The sequence below is a fragment of the Anguilla anguilla genome, chromosome 2 (assembly GCF_013347855.1).
Source record: "Anguilla anguilla isolate fAngAng1 chromosome 2, fAngAng1.pri, whole genome shotgun sequence".
NCBI classification, from domain to species: domain Eukaryota; kingdom Metazoa; phylum Chordata; class Actinopteri; order Anguilliformes; family Anguillidae; genus Anguilla; species Anguilla anguilla.
Window position 1 is genome coordinate 20,017,705 of NC_049202.1, and position 19,150 is coordinate 20,036,854.

Genomic DNA, 19,150 nt, shown 5'->3' on the forward strand with positions numbered 1-19,150 from the left:
CCCATAAAAAAACTATCTTGATTGACGAAACTGAAGACCCGTTGATGTAGGCTAATCCTCCTTGAAATGTCAATTTGCGTTCAAGGCACATAGATCTTGGAAGCCACTTGCCTACTGGAACGTTTGATAAAACGTTCGGTGAATTTTCTGGGAAACTGAAAAATAAATAAATAAATATAAAAAAATCTTAAGTGTATACACGCAAAACGTAGTCTATATATAAAAACGTGTCAAGCCTATTTGTGCAGACATTTTTGACTGTTGAGTCTTTCTTCCTTAATACTTCAGCCTCCCCTATACGCGTGTGCAATCGTATCATCTAGTGTGTCAGCATTAACTGATGTGTAGGGCAGTGGCAGTCATACGGCACAGGATTAAGGCATACGTTTTTGAACAGCGTTTTTAGGAACCTGCTTGTTTTAATACATGATCACATACAGTACGACAGAATCAAGTTTAAATAGATTTGATTGACTTAGTTCATGAAATTGGATTCGGAGATTAAATTGCTGTGAGTTGCCTAACTGTTGACCTGGCAATGATGTCGTTTACAGCAACCGTGCTCTGAGTACCTCAAAGCATGGCACTACACCAGTGGTATGGTTTCACATCCCCAAGCAAGCCCCTTTTGGCATGCATTTTGGTCCTGACGGCCGTTTTGCCCCGCTGGTTTGTACCGCGCCGTCTCATCTGTGCTGCTCCCCTCCTACGCAGCACAGATGAGACGGCGCGGCTTATAACAGACGTGTTTTGCGCATGTCCTGCAGTAACATTTACAGACAGGGAGGGAGAGATAGAAAAAAAACGTAGACTAAGACATCCGAACAGTAAATCTAGAATTCCAGAAGCAGGCAAGCATTTGATGAGGTGTATGAGAGGTTACCACACGAGAATCACAACATAGACGTGTTGCTGTGATCATTTTAAGACCATTCTATAGGAGAGGCGTCCCGAGTGCACGGCACGCGGGGCTGGAATCCCTCTCCCTCCCACCGCCCAGACGAAGACAAGAGGTTGAGAAGGCTTCGCTGGTGAGGAGATCCCGCTTCGGTTTATTTTAGTTTATTTTAAAGAGACTGTATGGGAAGAAAGTACCGAGGTTATATTTTTATTTCAATTGGAAATGCTATTCTCCGATCGGTCCAGCCAACATTCAGTGATAACATCATTTGAACTGCTTTCAAGGGAAGACGAAAATTAGTAATAGTAAACGCTTATATAACTACCAAACGTGCTTGTCATTCGCGAACATATTAGGGAAAGATATCCAAAAAGTAAATTCGCACTGGACTGTTAGACGCTGATTTTCACGCAATTTGTTTGTGAGTAACGTAGTGAGAAAGGGTCTGTTATTTCTCAGTATATGCAAGGAAGTAATCGCATGCAATCACTTGGTGTCGCAAGAGCTGAAGGGGGAAACCCCCTGCATTCTTGCATGCATTAGCGTAGGGGAAATGTGTACATAATGCACAAAACTGTTTAAAATCGTTTGAAGTGACGGGAAATAAGCTTTGTTTTATTTTCAGCTGTGCTACATTGAGTCAAGAGGAAGACCGCATCAGCACCATGGTGGTTTTTAATGGGTTGCTGAGAATAAAGATTTGTGAAGCTGCGGACCTGAAACCCACGGCTTGGTCTCTGAGACACGCGGTTGGGCCGAAGACGCAGACCTTCTTACTGGACACCTACATTGCCCTTAACGTGGACAATTCTCGAGTGGGCCAGACATCCACCAAGCAGAAGACTAACAACCCAGTATGGAACGACGAGTTTGTCACGGAGGTACAAGACGGGAGGAAAATTGAACTATCAGTATTTCACGACGCGCCGATAGGTTACGATGATTTTGTGGCCAATTGCACCATACAGTTTGAGGAGCTGCTGCAGAACAACAGCAGGCACTTCGAGGACTGGGTATGTCTGTCTCTAGTCTCTGCCTCTTGCCTCGCGATGGAACCTGAGATTGATGATATGTTTATCTGTGGTGAACCTATAGTGTCCCATGCAGTTTGTTTCTCCCTACACGGCAGCTGTCACGAGCTTTCGGGCGGTGGGAGGTGGTTATTTCCTGCAAATCAATGTAGAAACTGGAGTAACACTTTCTTCAGCGTAACAGCTTTCTTGCAGCACTGTAGAATTCGAACATCTTCATGACGAAATCGCATCTCTGTCCACTGACATTTGAACGCCTGCTTTTGGAACACATTTTTGCACCATAGTGGTAGTCCCTGAAAAGCGCAGGGACCTAGATAATATATGATTGCGTAGTGGCGGGGGTGGGGCTATTTCGGCGCGCAGCTTGTCATAAATAATGTGGCCTCGAATGTCCTTCCCTCACATAGCAATGTTTCTTTTTTTGTCAGCGCGGAACACGGTGACGACCTTGTCTCAGATCCCACGCGCTTGCCTTGTTTTTTGCCTGGTTTCGCACAGTCGGTGGAATGGTGGATCAATAATAATATTCAGGCGGAAGAGTGACACGTTGACTTTCATCGTCGCTGTCCTTGGCCTGATGATGCCCTGCCTGGTTGTTGGCGTTGCGCTGTTCTCTCCAGGCGAGCAGATCCAATGAACAATTAAAACCAAAGCACATATCCACAACCTGGAGGCTAACTTGGGGGTCAGGACCAGTACCAGGCATAGCTGTTTAAGGTAGTGTCAGTTATGCACAGGTGCCTTCAGTTAGAAGCATGTCTCTGCAAGTATCAAGAATGACTGAAGCGTTCTTTCACAGTTTATCAGGATTTAGAACAGGGATTTATAGCTACTAGACTGCGGGTATGTGTTAGAGTGGACGTGCTGTGGCACAGACATGGCACTGCATTTTACTACACTCAAAAAAGGTGCAGTGGGACCAGGGGCACCACCACAGACAAAGTCACACTTTGGGCCCCACCATCTCAGAAAATCCTATGTTCAAATACTTTTTGAGTGCCCCTGTCATTCAGGGCCCTTGGAATTGCCTTAACGTCCTTCTCCCCCCCACCCTCCCCTTATAGCACCCCTGAGTGGGACAGTCCTTCTGTATTTACACATTGAAAATGTGAAATTTGCATTAACACTTCTGTCAGAGGTGGATTTGTGGTGCTGCTGAATGTGAAACAAAGCCTGTCACGATACAGACCATGACTGCATCACCGCCCCCACCCCTTCCCCAGAAGCCAGACATCATGGGAAAGGTCAGATTGTGTAGATTATGCATCAGTGCACCACTGACAGATCAGGTTGTTAATGGGTTAGGCAGAAGACACATGGGATGGGGGTTGGGGGGCAGTCTATTTTTGTTTCCTGGTATTCATCCATTGCCCGCAACACTTTGTAGAGTGATTGGCTGAGGCATTTCATCTCCTCCTTTTTTTAGTCACAGGGAGAATTGGGACACTCATCCATATTGTCTCACCCAAATGGATGGGGTATGTGGAATGGTTTGGAGGCTGCAGGAACTCTCAGACAAAGCCTTACTTGACTTTGGGGTCAGAGGGAGCGATATTGCCAGATGCTTGGTTTTCCTTCCCAAATTCCTCCACCCCTATACACTCCTGTGCACAATTTCAGAACTCCCGCCCTTCCACCATGCCTTCTTTTCAAAACCTCCTATGTCCCATTGACTCATATACACCTGCCCCTGAACTGTACTGTATGCATTTTTCAAAATGTCCTACATTTTTTGGATAAACCAAGCTCTCTGGCAGCCCTGTGGGAAAGAGACTATTGCAAATGGCAATTAGTTGTGATGCCTTGTGATATGGCAATTACTTGTGATTCCTTGTGATGTAGCAATTACTTGTGATTCCTTGTGATATGAAAATTACTTGTGATTTCTTATGATATGGCGATTACCCGTGATGCCTTGGGAAGACAGGCGGATTCCGATGGAGAGGGTGCTGTAATCGAAGTCGGGTGGTGCTGATGTAACATGGCACAAGCTGTCATGACACAAGATGCCACGTTGTTGTGACATCATTGTCTTTGACGTCATGACTTCCCAGTTCTGCAGCTTTGTTCCTCTGCCTGTCATGTGCCTGGCCAGTGCGGATTGTGTCTGAACCCTTATTTACCACTGACGGTGGCAAAGGGCACGACATGCTTCTGAGAGCATATGTAAATGTTCTGCATCGTTCCAGGCGTAATCTTCATGCGTAAATATCAGAGCTACCTGCAGGGACGCCATGGGTGCACCCACAGCCTTCACTGCAGCGATGCCTGGTCCTTGCATGTTAGACTGGTTTCCGAGCTCAGGCTCAAAGAGGCAGCTCTTTCCTCTGCTGCCAGGAGGCTTCAATAATTCACATCCTCCCCATTAGCTTCATTGTTGAGACTCTGGATCCTCTGTACTTGGGGAGAATGGCATTGGCTCTCATTTTAAGGACCTCATTATCATATGAATGGGGCTGCAAGATTGAACCCTTATCTGCGGATATATCTACTTCACCGATTAGCTGGTTATTACGAGGCTCCAGCTGTGGGAAGGGACAGGAACAAACAGCCCAGTCTGCCTTCTCAGTCTTCTTTTCTCTGTTTTTAACCTTATGTCCCTCCTTTGTCTTGTTACTTTGCACTTTCTTCAATTGTCCATGTATGTCGTGTCTTTCTGTTTTGTTGTTGGGCGTGACGCTCCCTGTTGTACAACACCTGTTTGTCTCAGTTTCCCCTTCAGTTTTTTGCACTGGGTCTTGCTCTCACCGCAGAAGTTGATTGTGTTTCTTCCTTTTTCCCGTACATGGCTGTCCATTACTGGCTGCATTGTGAGACTTATGTACCATTTCGGAATCGCTCAAAAAATGTCTTTCATATAATTTGGTCATAGGGATTACTGTAAGGCTGTCCAGTTTTTTGAAGTGGCATGGCTGGCCCTCGGAGACTTAAATATCCAGGAAATAAGATGACTCGCCCACCCCTTCAGGGTTGGTTTCTATGAAAAAGTAAATCCTGCTAATAAATTAAATCTCTTGTGTAAATTTATTGAATTTTGTATTATCCCCAAATGGAAGTACTGCTTTGTGCATAAGTACAACCACAATGATAAACAGGAAAGCGCTTCTGCAAAAGACTCCCAAAAGACATTATAATGAGCATTCCCAGATGATGTGAGTTTTGGCAATTTTGAAATGAATGTTTCTTTGATTATATCTCAGAATAATTCCTTCACGTCGTTTCTTAGAAAAAGTCCACTCATATCCGGTGGACTTTCCATTTAATTCCTTATTTTCATGTATTCTCGTTTATTTTGATTCATTTTTTTTTATCTGGCATTTTTGGTTTCTGTTCATCTTTGCTGTATTGGGTATATTGTTTTCCATTGTGCTTTGGGGATTGTGTGAAGAGTTGGCTGGCTGACTTGACCCTTGCTGATGTTTCCAGCTCTTGTGCTAATAGATAGCCTACTATCTGTGAACTGCAGAAGGTGATTGGTTGATTGGTTGGCTGGGGGGCGGAGATTTGTTGATGGCTGATGTCAGAGGATTGGTCATTTGGAAGGGAAGGGGATTGTTTATTTATTTATCTATTAAAACATTCATGCACTAACGTACATACCATACATTGTATCCAATTTAGCCATTAGCTAATTTCCATGGACAGTCCCATGATAAATGGTTCTATGCTGTCTGTTAAAGAGTGAAAGGGGGTTTGTTGGTTGTCTGGATGATGTCAGTAAAATGAGAACAGCCAGATCCATATGCATGTCCTTGTAACAAAACTACGAACAGTAGACACCCCAAAACAGGGTTTGTTGGTACAATTAGATATTAGGATAAAGGCTGTCAAGGATAAAGGGATAAACCAAGTGACCAAATTAAAATAATGAAATTATAGCAGATTTAAGAGAAAAAAAGAGCCTTGTTCAGTTTAGCTGTTGTTTGGCTGAATTTATTTTGGGTAAGCTGATGGAGATGGCTTCATCGTGTTTGACAGGGAGTTGTGGTTGTCTCAGTCACCAAACGGTGGACTTGTTTATCCCTGGCCTTACAAAACCCTCAAAAGAAGTGGGCTAATCCGGGGTTTGGGTCGGATCTGCTCTCCTTGGCACACCCTGTTGTTCCTGTCCCCCCCAGAAGGTGATGTGGCAGGGGTGATGGATTTAACGGAGTGACCGTAGAGAAGACATCAGACCCACTGATGAACTATGGCAAAGCTGAAACATGAACATGTATGACTTTCTATATTTGGTTTACATTAAATTTTACTGCAGAAAGTAGTCTCTCTCTCTCTCTCTCTCTCTCCCTCGCTCTCTCTTGCGCTCTCTCTCTCTCTCTCTCTCTCTCTCTCTCTCTCTCTCTCTCTCTCTCTCTCTCTCTGTCTCTGTCTCTCTCTCTCTGACTTGCTCTCACAGCCTAGCTTGCTCTGTCTCTTTGTGCTTGGGTATCATAAGCTTGTGTATGGCCTGTGAACTGGAGCACGTGATGGTAACGGCACCCTTCACCTTACTGTACATCGAGGTCAAAATGCATATCGGCGCTCATTGCTGCAACCTCTACTATCTATTCAGGACAAGCTTGTGCTGTCCTCTGAAGCACGTGAAGTTTCCACTGCTTCTAATCACGAGGTCAGCGGCCTGCACTGTAACTTGGGGGAATAGCGAAACATGGGCACATAAGCTGTCTGTTACGTGCCAAGATTGCATATAAGAACCGTAACTGCACATGGATGTATGGTTCCGCCGCGTAAGTAGGGGAAGAATGAAACGCACGCACAGAAGCGATGTCTGCATTGTGTCCGGGTAGATCTAAACTGACGCGCTTTCATTCTGTCGGGGGAGAGAATGAGTGTGCAGTCGAGCGCGTGGTCGTGCATGTCGTGCGTCACTTGGCCCAGTGTCATGTTCTGGCGGTTGGGTGCAAAGGTTGCTGCCCGATGCTGGGGAACTGGGTCGCCGTCTGGCTAGAGTGGCACTGCTGGCTGGAGCTCAAAGAGGCCGAAGCCGTATCCCTGTCGGACCGCCCTCTTCGGGCTCTGATGCACAGTACCCTGAGAAAGGGAGCCAGGCAGGCCCACATCTTGAGTGTGCCTGGACCTACGCAAACTGAATTTTGAGAGAGAAAGGAAAGGTCGCTATAGGCTATTTCATATATACTGTAGTCTTGGAAACATTACATTACGTAACGTTACAGACATTTACCAGTTGCTATTATCCAGAGTGACTAACAAAATGTTAGTGCATACTTACCCAGTAAATTCCAGTAAATCTAACTGAATTGAACTGAGGGTGAGACAAAGTCATAGAGACAGAAAGAGTGGCAGGGAAACCAATTTTTTTCCCAAATGAAGATCCCTCAGCAGGTATTAAAGTTGCAATGTTGAATACGTTGGGCTGCAGGAATGGTTTGTGGGGCTGGCTCCACTTTGATTTAAATATTTTGATTTAAATGTAATATAAATACATTTATATTACTATATTAGTCACTTCCTTAAATCAGATTTATTGGCTTGAGATATAGGTGCTGTTTATGTGGCCATTGTAGATGGCATGGTATGATTGACATAAAATGTCAAATTTAAACACTTGGCGTAATGTCTTAGCTTACATTTACAGATGGAAAGGGAAGGTGATGAGGATTACACAGTATTCTTGTGTAGCATCATGTGACAAACCCCTTAACACTAAATAAATGAATGGAAGTTTTCTCTGGTATGCAAGGTATGCGGCCCTTGGTAAAGAATTACTGTGAGTGTCAAGTTAATGAGGTTTATGACTTGAAAGAAGCTTATGATCTCATAATGTCCTTGAGGGAACAGGTGATGTAATAATAAATTAAAATGAATAGAGTATGTCATAATCTGTTCTGCCGGAATGATTAATAAAGGTGGGGTACATTCAGTAATTAAGCACTCTATAGGAGGGGATAGGATTGTGGGGGATATACTGGGTGGGATTTTCTGTAATTTGCACTTCTTATGAGATCAAAAATGCATTGCTTTCTCCCCCAAAAAATCTCTTTTTACCCCCCTAAGCAGCACAGACCTTTTTAACAAACATCTAGGGGCTCTCTTTGCTGTTCTAGTTTGCGCACGGAAACTGAAACTTTCTCTCAACTTGTACTGTACACCCACGCATGCAGTCATGTGACTCACTCCTCCATCCACCCCCCACCCCCCCTTCCCCCCCACCCCCAGCCTGAGAAGCTCCTCTTCCTCAGCGGATACGCTCCCTCAGTACATACAGTCTTAAGCATTCGTTCATTTTTCAATAATTAGCTTCATTATTGCAATTTTATTTTAAATTCACAGAATTAGCTATATGTGAGAAAATGGAGAGGTGGACAAGATACTGGATACTGGAGCTGGAACATCCCAGAATACTGTTCACTAGGGACATTTTTCTGTTTTGCATCTTTTTCGTTTTTTTTTGCAGAAAACGAAAAAGATTTTGAAACAGAATAATAATAGTCTTGCAATAAGCAATATCAATGATGGAATTTCTATTTAGGCCAGTGTCAGAATTTATGTACACAAATTATGTCTTGCTAATGACTGGACAATACAGTTGTTTTAACAAATGTAGCCTGCTGGGAAGACTCACTGGCCAAGTGGGCCCTATGTAAAAATAAAGAGATGATGATTTACCATATCACATAGCCTAGGTTCTGGAGATACAGTGCCATATTTTATTGCTAAATATAACATTAAGAAGAAAATATCATCGACGATAGAGGGTATTTTTCTGAACCTTTTTGCCAAGGTTTTTCTCAGGGATTTAAAAAGGCTACTAGCCTCAACAATGTGCTGTCAAGTCAGGCACAAGCAAATTATACAAAAACCATTGCTAATTATATTTATTTAAAAATAAATATATAAAACAGATCACAACTGAGTTAAAGTGAGAAGTGCAGAGGTTTAAATTGAGTTTTAACATCAGAGCACGTCAGTTAACTTGCAGCACAGGCTTTGCTTCCATCAGGAATCACTGAACAGATCTGTGCTGAATGCATGGAAGTGGCACATGAGTCCATTGAATTATTTGCAAACAAAAGACTAACTGGAAGAACTACTGAACTAACCAATGAACAAATCACTGAATTGATCTTTCTAGTGAACGGAATCAAATGACTCAACTCACTGAGTGTACCTGCTACTAGTCTTCACGCAAAACTCGACTTCTGTGCTAGCTTAGCGCCGTTAAATGGAGATTTGAACAAACTAGATTGTGAGCTAGCTCATTTGGCTTGCCAATGGGCAGGTGGGCAAGCTTTATTGTAGAGCACTGAGCATGTGTGTTTGTGCATGTGAGCATGTTGTGAGTTAGAGGATGGTTGCATATATAAATGATAGGGAATTGGCATGTGTATCAAAGTCTCATATATTTCTCTCTCCTGTGGCTTGCCTTTACGGACATTTACCTACTGACTCTGTACATAGATAATGCGCTTAACTCACTTTTTTTACCTGCTTGCTCCCTGACAGCCTTTATACTGTATTACCTGAAGTCCAGGCCCGACATTCTCACTTATTACCTGTGTTTATGTTCGTATTTTCATTTTCATATTCTTTATGTAGAGCTGTTTTGCCTTTATTGATTTTCTTGTCGGATACAATAATCCAAAGCAGCTACCACCGCAGTTTGTGTAAATCACTCCCCAAACACATCACACACCCCTGGATCCCGTGGTGAAAGCTATTGAAATAACCATCCGTGTTTGCCAGATTCTCAGTCTTAGCCTTTGTTGAGGACGTAACACCTTCTATTGTTCTTCTGTCATTGAGGGCCAGGTTCTTTTCCGATGTGTCTGTACTCGGTGATGTTCTTTCTCTGCTCTGACAGGGGAAAGAGCTGGTTACTGGGCCTTGTCTGTTTTGGTGCCTGGTTCGTTTTTTTTGTTTTTTTCATCCTGACAGGCTGAAGAGGTTGTGGTTTGTATGACAGTTTGGTTTCCCCTGATTACATCTGGTTTGCAGTGTTAACTGGAGGCTGGGTTGCCGTGTGAGTGATTTGGTCTGAAATTGGCCCACGTTGTGGCTGTATTATGTCGAGCAATCTACTGGAAAATCCACAAACTGCCAGTGTGTAGAAACAAATTAACGTTTTAGGATAATTCTATAAATATGTTATTATCTGTATTTCTATTTTTATTATCTGGATAACCATGATGTGTATCTACCCACACAGTCCTGACACATCCACCCACCGTGTCTATGTGGAAAGGGAACATTCTGGAACAGAAGATTTGATTCGCTTGTAGTTCCTTCCTTTCGTTTCCGGAGTTGGCATAGATAGATGCTAATTAACTCTTGCCAATCACTGGATTTTCTGTTTGAATACATTTTTTAATTGTTTTGTAACACTTGGGTTTTCTATCAGGTCCAGCAACACCTCTCCATTCCATCACAGAAGCCTACGTTTAATCAACATTTGTCCTAAACTAATTTTCTTCAGAAAGTTTTGCTAATTTAGTCCTTGATTGCTGAACTCACCAAGCAGTGTTTTTAAGAAACTTTATTTTAAAAGATAAGGGCAAATGTTGATTGAATTCAGGCCTAACTCTCAATAAGAACTTGATAATGTGTAATGTGGTAATGGTGAGATTTGGAACCAGGAATGTAGCTGTTTTATATTACCAAGTTCTTAGTGATACAGTAAGTTTGTTAGTAGGTTAGTCAATATTTTATTAGATTATATCCTACCACTGTTCATTCGTTTTTTAGTTACATTTACTATCTTTTATAATGCAATTTTTTTCTTTTATTCTGTTTTATGTATATGATTTGGCAAAGATATAGCCTACTGTATGTTTACTATGACAATAAAGTGTGATTGTCATTATGAGCTCTTATCAGGGATTAGATCAGTGTCACACTCTCTTTTTTCTAACATTCACACATTTAATTGTATATCCCACCATCTATATTTCTCTCCATCTCTCTCTCTCTCTCACACACACACACACACACACATTCACACACAGTCATAAGTAGATAGTAGACAGTGTGAGTGCAGAGTTCTGTGCCGGTAGTGAGCCAGCCAGACCAACGGGGGGCAGTGGTGTGATAACCATGCACAGAATGCCTAACAGCAGGCTGTGCCCTTTATGAAGACACACCTCTGTAGGCTTACGATCCTCGACCCTGCTGGTGCCATCTGTGCGTCCAAATTCAAAATCGTTGTCTGTGAATCACTCTACAAGCACCTATGATTTGTCACTTTTGGTGTTGGTCACATGGTTGCAGTGCAGGCAGTCCTTGAAGACCAGGAGTCTGTGCAGCCTGCATTCTGATTGTTTATTCTTGGTCCTGATCACTGTAGCAAACCTGCTATTTAGGGCAATGGTCAAGGCAACAATGCCCAACAGAAATTAGCATGAAGACCTAATCAGAGCTGCAGTATAGAGCAGTGATCAGGACAGCAGTGCAGAGTAGCGTCAGAGCTGCAGTGGGGAGCAGTGATCAGAGTAGTGTTGGGGAGCAGTGGTCAGAGAAGTGTTGGAGAGCAGTATTCAGAGCTGCAGTGGGGAGCGAGCAGTGGTCAGAGCAGCAATGGGGAGCAGTGGCATCAGTATGGACCAGTAGTTAGGACTACTTCAGAGCAGTGGGTAAAGCTCTGTACATGTAATGTATGAATGGCTGACTGAAGGTTCATAACATGGGCTTTTCGGTCATACATGAAGCTCAGTGGCGTCCAGAAGAATGGAGTATCTGCAGATCGCTAGTTTGGACTTACATTGGTGGGAGCATTCAAACAGTTTGAAGGTACACACGTTTTATCTGAGCCTTTTGTTACGCAGTACTATATATGACATGATTTTTATATTTTCAGCTTTACCCTCTTGGTAATTTATGGCCTGGGATTTTTAAGCAGTTGTGCTCAGTTCCACTCAAACCCCTCTGCCATCAAGCTGAAAACCCAACTCTCCCCCCAAAAAAAGGTTTTACGGGAGGGGTTTGAAGGTTTCAGGTTCACCCGTTAGTTAATCTGTGCCCGACCGGTTGACGATCAGTGTAGGTTGGCTCCATGTGCCTCCTCCACAGTGCCATCACCCAGACGTTATGTTTCAGGACCGTTCCCCCGCATCTAATCGAAATGGATTTCTACCTCCCCGAAGGTGAAATTGCGCATTTTTGAAAGCTCTCTGTTTTCGCAGCCCGAGCCGTGTCCCGGGATTAGTCTTATCTCTCGAGCGGGCGGGTGTGGTGGGCGGTTCGCCCCGCTGGAAGGCGCGTGGGTTCCCTTCCACTGTCAGCCCAGCGAATAAATAAATAAATAAATGAAGCTGAATCCCCTTACACGCTCTGTCTTCTCCGCCTGTCGTCAGTGAAGAGCCTGGGCCCTGCTGGAGTGTAGGCGGTAGAGAAGTGAAATCCTTGTTGGCCGCCTTACGTATGAAGGACAGCACGGATTCTGTCGTTTATGCTGTCATCGGTCTCATCGTCCACTGAGTGTGTTGTCTGATGCGGATAAACGACGATTTCTTGTTTGGGTCAGCAGTACAGTAAGCGCACAGTTCATTTTCCCTCTGGGCCATTATAAACTCCAGTGCCCCAGCACAGTGATCTGGGCACTGTGCCGTAGAACCTGCTGTGAAAATCTGAATGTGCAGTGGCTTATGTATTGTATTTCTAAATCCCTCTTTTCTGTCTCCCTCTTTTTTGCGACACTGCAGATAGATCTGGAGCCGGAGGGGAAGGTGTTTGTTGCCATTGAATTGTCGGGATCCTCCTGCGAAGGTAAGGACAGGCGTTCAGGCGTTTATCGTCCTGCCGTGTCAGCGCGGTTTTCAGGAGTTGAGGTGCGTCGTCGCTGCGTTGAGGCGCCTTGGTGCAGTGCTCAGGTTGGTCGCTGTGTTAGTGGCGTGTTGTAGTTTGATGGTGTGTCATTAGCTGAGCCTCAGAGTTTTATGCTCAGCAAGTTTGAGTGTTTAGAGCAGGGGTGCCTAATCCTATCAGAAAAAGGACGGTATGGGTGCAGTTTTTTGTTTTAACCCAGCACAAAGATTAGACTTGACAAGGTCTTGATTGAAGACCATGATTGGTTAATTCGTTGAGTCAGTTGTAGCGCTGGGCTAAAACAGAAGACACAATCTGCACCCACACCGGCCCTTTTCAGATAAAATTGGACACTTCTGGTTTCAAGGACGAGACTGTCTGGCAAATGAAATACACGAGTCTGCTGAACAGGTTATGTCAGCCACATGGGACCACAGAGACCAAGTGCTTCTGTAAGTGAGGCGACTGAATTTTTAGCCCGAAGGTAATAACATATGCCCTTTGCCTGGTCCTCAGTGATTCAAAATTCAGCTGTGAAATTCTAATGAGAAGGAAAGCTTAGATTTTGCTCCTGAGGGGCTCAGTGTATGAGGTTACATTTAAATAAAGTAGATTTTTTTGCAAAATACAATGAAAAAATCTTTCTTTGGATAAAGCAAAAATCTTTCCTTCAGTTTTTTACACCTTTGTTTTTTTAAGGTTTTTTTTCAACAGAAAAATGTCAGGTTCTTCTGAGTGAACCTAAAATCTTTCGATTGTGAAAACCCTTAGGGCATTAGTTGCTCATGTCTGATTGGCTGTGGCACCTTTGCCCTGGTTTCTGATTCAGTGCGGGTAAATGGGGACGAGGGGGGTTGGGAAATGCAGATATGCAAGGACACCCCCTGAGGCTCTGTTGTATGTGGCCCTGGTTATGGATCCCAGCCCAATTTCCATTGGATGGATAAGCAACGTGTCTGTTTACAGATGTACTGTATACACAGTTATATGGCATTGGGTGAAATCCACAGATGTTTTATTTGCTTTGTAACAAGGCTGCTTGTGCTATCTCAATGTTTGTTCCCCTCCTATTTTACTTTTTGTTACTATTGCATACATTTTATACCACATATTTGGGTTTGCAGGTTTAGGAATTCAATTATAACTTTTAATGTATCCTATTGATATAGATACTTACCTATTCTTTGACAATAGCATGTAGAATACATTTATAGAGTCTATAGGGATCAAATGTATCCGATGTATCCAATATGCTATTATTTCAAAATGTGTATTTGATATTTACATTATTTGGTATGCCCCGGCCCATGTGACATGATGTAACCATTATGTGGCTAATCTGCGAAGTGGTTCGCAGTCCTAATTTAAAGGCACTTTCAGTATATAAGAGTGAAACTGAAAAACATTATGATATTTGTTTAAAACTACGATTGCATTACTTTTGCCAGTTAGTACTCACATTTAGGAGAGAGAGCAGAGAGGGGAGGAGGCCCCCCACACAATATACGAGTGGATCTTGCAGTTTAGCAAACCCTTCCCTAACCCCTACGCACCGGATTTATGATGACCAAAAAAAAAAAAAAAAAAGAACACCCACGACACTGTGAAACCCATAGCCATTGCAACCCACCGCTGACAGGTCAAAGCAGACAGGGGGGTCTGTAGTTGGAGGGAGGGGTTCAGTGATAACAGCGATGAGATGGAAATGCTGCTCGTGTTTTCACAGATAGCAGGGGGTCACTTGATCCCTCCTGCTTGGTGATGAAGTCTGGAATGGGGGGGGGGGGTGACTCTGAGGCAGAGAAGCTATTTTTGACCCCGCCCCTGGCTCGCCGATTGAAAGCACTCAGTTCAGACCCTGAAAGGATGAGGGTAAAGATGGAAGACCCTGTTGCAGTGCACGAATGGTTGATTAATAGTGAACTCCTTCCAAACACATTTCCCGGGGGCTTGCTTTTTAAAGTTCAGGCCTCACTGGTTCAGTGCATTCCAGATATATTCTTGTCCATACATCCATTTACATCCATTTAGAATGGATGTATGGACAAGGGCGGGCAGTTCCATTCCTGCAGGGCCAGTGTGTGTGCAGGTTTACGTTGTCACCGATTACACCGGCCAGATTAGCTGAATACACTTATTCATGATCTTATATAAATAATTGTAGCTAAAATATTAATTACTAAATGATTGGGCTAATTAAATCATTAAGGCCAGACCAGTTGGTTTGTTAAGTTAAGGCCCCGATTGCCCATCCCAGATTTAGAAGTATAATGAAACTCATTTTAGCTATGCATTTTTTGCTTTTTTCAGGCCTGATTGGCTTGCTATGCTGCCTTCATCACTCATCATATTGTTGCACTGAGATATTTATTAGTGCTGTCTCACCTGAGGGGATATGACAAGTTTAGTCACCAAATTGTGATTATTTAGGGACTGAAATATTTCAAATGCATGACGCACATACTCTTCTGATTCACAGATTATCCAATCGGTTTGAGTCAGGCGGTTCACACATTCAAACCGCTTTGTGAATTTCCCCTTTTCTCCATCCTTCCTGCTTTTATTGATGCATTCATTCATGTTCCCCAATTTCACTGATGTTTCACGGGTGCAGAAATAGGCTTGATTATTTTTTTAAACCGGTGCTGCAGTATAAATTCACACGTCAACACGGTGAGGGTGGTGGGCACACTTTCTGCTCTCCTCTGAGACGAATTACACAGATTTTCTAGACTAACCAGATGGTCTGCTCACAGTAGAGTTCCATCTGTGCAGGAATGCAGGAGCTGACAGTCTACATCTTGGGTACTGGCTTGCTGATTACAGCTGGGTACTTCTATTTGAAAAAAAAGTTTTAACTCAAGCATACAAGACAGTGTTAAATTTTAAAAATCAAATAGTTTGACATTCTTTGTTTGATTTTTGTGAGTTTACACAAGAATGAGACATGACAGGTAATTTGGAATTTGTACTGGTGGTGCGTGTGTGTGTGTAGGTGTGCTTGTTGTGGGTGTGCATTTAGGTATGTGCGTTCATGCATACCTTATGTGTGGGTTTTTGGCTGGACCGCAGCAGGGAATGTCTGTGACTGATGAAGTGATGAAGTTACACCATTGGTCGGCCGGATGAAGTGTGTTAGGTCCACCCATATACTAGGTTTTAACCTGGCCTTGTTGTTTGTTAATTGCGTTCGTGCGTGTGAGTGTGTGTGTGTGTGTACATGTGCTTGTTGTGGATGTGTGGTTTTGTATGTGTGTGCGTGTATGTGTGTGCGTGCCTGTGTTTGTGTGCATGTGTGTGTGCTTGTGAAAACCCTTCAAAAAGCCTGTCAGCATGGAGGTGCTGCTGACCCCAAGATGTAACTAAACTCTGTAGTTCTTGAACTGTGACCACTGGGTTGTTCTTCGCCTCCCTCCCCATTTTCTTCATCGTGTGTGGAGACAGCATGAACTTACTTCCTCTTCCTGGCAAGTTTTCAACTGTTCCATATGTTTGATTATTGAACCATTTGTGTATTTTCGTACCCATTTATACATACTTGATTTGTGTAGGCCAAGAACCATCTGTCTTTTGTGATTTGACAGTTATTTGGCCTTCCCCATGGTGATGGATGACAAAGGGATTTTACATGTGGGTTACCTCATTTTTATTCCCTTGTGAAACAGGAAGGCCACAATACAATACCTTAAGAATGAGATGAATGAGAACTTTTTTACAGGTTGATCTTTGTTCAATTTTATTTAAAAGGCTCTCATTTTGACCCCTACTCTCTTAGGAAACAATAGTATTATTTAATAAACCTAAAACAAAAATATTTTTTAAAGAATAGAAGTATATCCTTTCTCATATATTTTAGCAAAAAATATACAATGAGCGCCGTAATGTTTCGGACATAGACATATTTTTGTACTCCAACAATAAAAAATGTGTAATAAAGCAATTAACATGTGGTTAAAGTGCACATTCGCTTTTATTTAAGTGTATTTTTATATACCTTGGTTCCATTTTGTAGAAATTACAACAATTTTATACATAGCCACCCCCCACCCCACCCCCCAATTTAGGGCGCCATAATGTTTGGGACATATAAATGTTATGTAAATGAAAGTAGTCATGTTTAGTGCTTTGTCGCATATCCTTTGCATGCGATGACTGCTTGAAGTCTGTGACCCATAGACATCACCAGGTGTTGAATATAATCTCTGGTCATGCTCTGCCAGGCATGGACTGCAGCCATCTTCAGCTCCTGCTTGTTTCAGGGGCTAGTTGCTTTGTCCTATAATTTATACATGCTGAAACCAAAGTGTATAAATGTATAATACCCTTTAATAAAAGCTGAGAATCTGTGCTTTAAATACATGCAAATAGTTTACTTCTAAATCTAAAATTGTGGAGTACAGAGGCAAATAAAATTTTAAAAATGTCATTGTCCCAAACGTTATGGGGCTCACTGTAGCTCCTTATTTGTGTTGTTCATTAGATACATCCTCATTTTCATCAAAGGTGCCAATAATTCTGGACCTGACTGTGTCTGTGTGTGTTTGTGTATGTGTGCGCATACACCTGTGTGTGGGCATATGGTATGCCTATGTGGGTGTGAAAGTGTGTATATTTGTACTTGTTTTTACTGTCGTGTACATGACTGGTGTATCTCGGTTTTGGTTAGCTCTTTGTGAAGTGGTGTCGGGCCAATGGTGAGGGAAAGCACTCCTGACTTTGCTGGCTGAAAATAGTAGATGGGGATCAGCTGAGGATTAACGACACTGTTGTCTGGACCTTCACCCCCGCCTTCATGTTCTGATTGGATGGAGCATGGTGGCTCCTCCCCCTGGCCCTTAACCTGACCCTTCCTGTGGTTTGCACTGATCACAGCTGGGTGAAAGGCAGTTTTTCAGTCTCTTCACAGCTGTATGGGAATGAGACCAAGGCAGATAGGAGGAGATGCACTTAGTGGCGATGTCAGAAAGAGGTGTTAGAGCATGGGTCTGCAACATTGGTCTGCCGGTTTTTGTTTTCACCTTAAAATCCGTACCTAATTGAGACCCATGTAAACAGCTGAAGTGACCTAACTGTCTAATCAACTGCTCTAATTGGTTAATTAAGTGCAGAGTAATGGGGAAAACCAGCAGAGCATGTGGTTCTCTAGGAGCAGGTTTGCAGATGCCTGTGTCAGGGAGGTGGTGAGGTCAGAGAGAGATGGTGCCAGGAGACTGCCGTGTGTCCTTTGCCCTTTCGAATTGATTCCAACACGGGGTGTCCCCTGTGTCCAATCTGCACTCACCAACAAGATCAGATCCATGGCAGACAAAGGAGAGAGAAGAGGCTGACCTGCCCCATGCTCCTTATCCCTGCCCCCCCTGCTCTGTACTTTTGGAGCAACCCCCTGTCTCATCTTTCACTCCATTCTCTACCATGAAGATTTGCTCTTCCCCTTCATGAATATAGCATAATATATTTTAGTCCCCTTTTACCAGCCAATGCGGCATTTCCTTTGGTCAATACACCTGTACATTTTTCAGTAAGTACGACAGAGTGTTTGAACACTGTTTAGTATTTTTCGAAAGGACGCCCGACACATTTGTGAAAATTGACTACAGTGCAAGAGGAAATGCACCTCCCCTCTGTCAATGTGGTCACATAGCATGTCCTGTTCTTTGGGGAGGTGTTCGTAGTTTGTTCATCGGTGGTTTTCAGGGCCATCTTTCTCCATGTATCTTTCGCTCAGCGGCTCTATTTCCTGCCATCTTCGCCTGTTAGTCCTGCACCAGATGGCTGCTTATATAATTCTATTTTCGTACCGTTCCCTCACTGTTTGATCCGCATAATATCATCCTATATATACTGGCGGTGTTTCTGAAGCTTTTCCGAATGTGTGTGTGTTTGTGCGTGTGTGTGTGTGTTTGCTTGCATACGTGTGTGTGAGTGTGTGCCTGTGTGATTGTGTATGCGTGTGCGTGCGCTCCCACACAACCGAGCAGGGCCCTGGAATCTCCCACAATCCCCTTTTTGTTTGAGTAGCGCGTCCTCTCATTTGCATTCTTCACATCTTCCCCCGTGGGTTTGTTCGGTCAGTCTCTGCAGGCCTTGGTGAAGGCTGTGCCTGACCACCTCTCCACTAGCCCAATACCACAGTAGGAGAGGAAAGAACGTGTACCCTTCGGATGAACACATTCAGTCAGTTATGTTGTCATAGCATTGAAATTATTTCAGCACATAATTTGAACACCTGATTAACTTGGAGGACTAACCAAAAAATATCAGTGTTTACCAAGGCTAGCCAATCAGATACAACTGAAGGACATTGCAACAAAATAATTTTTAAAAAATCAGTAACATTTCAGAGGCTGGAGATCTAGTCTTGTGTCTGAAGACATGCAAGGCATGCATAATCAGCAAGTGAGTCCAGGGAAAATCCAGAAGATGTCTTAATGTTATTGCCAATGGTTTTATTTGTCTA

The 19,150-nt window shown here is 43.3% G+C and overlaps 1 protein-coding gene across 1 annotated transcript in view; it reads left to right on the forward strand.

The window, feature by feature from the left end:
• Positions 1-714: 714 nt before the first annotated feature.
• The window catches only part of LOC118221346 (protein kinase C epsilon type-like), a 53,794-nt gene continuing 35,358 nt past the window's right edge, over positions 715-19,150 (forward strand). The window contains exons 1-3 of the mRNA XM_035406337.1: positions 715-1,031; positions 1,527-1,914; positions 12,591-12,654. Of these exons, the coding sequence (XP_035262228.1) occupies positions 1,567-1,914; positions 12,591-12,654 (412 nt within the window). The 5' untranslated portion in view covers positions 715-1,031; positions 1,527-1,566. The remainder of the gene's footprint in view (positions 1,032-1,526; positions 1,915-12,590; positions 12,655-19,150) is intronic.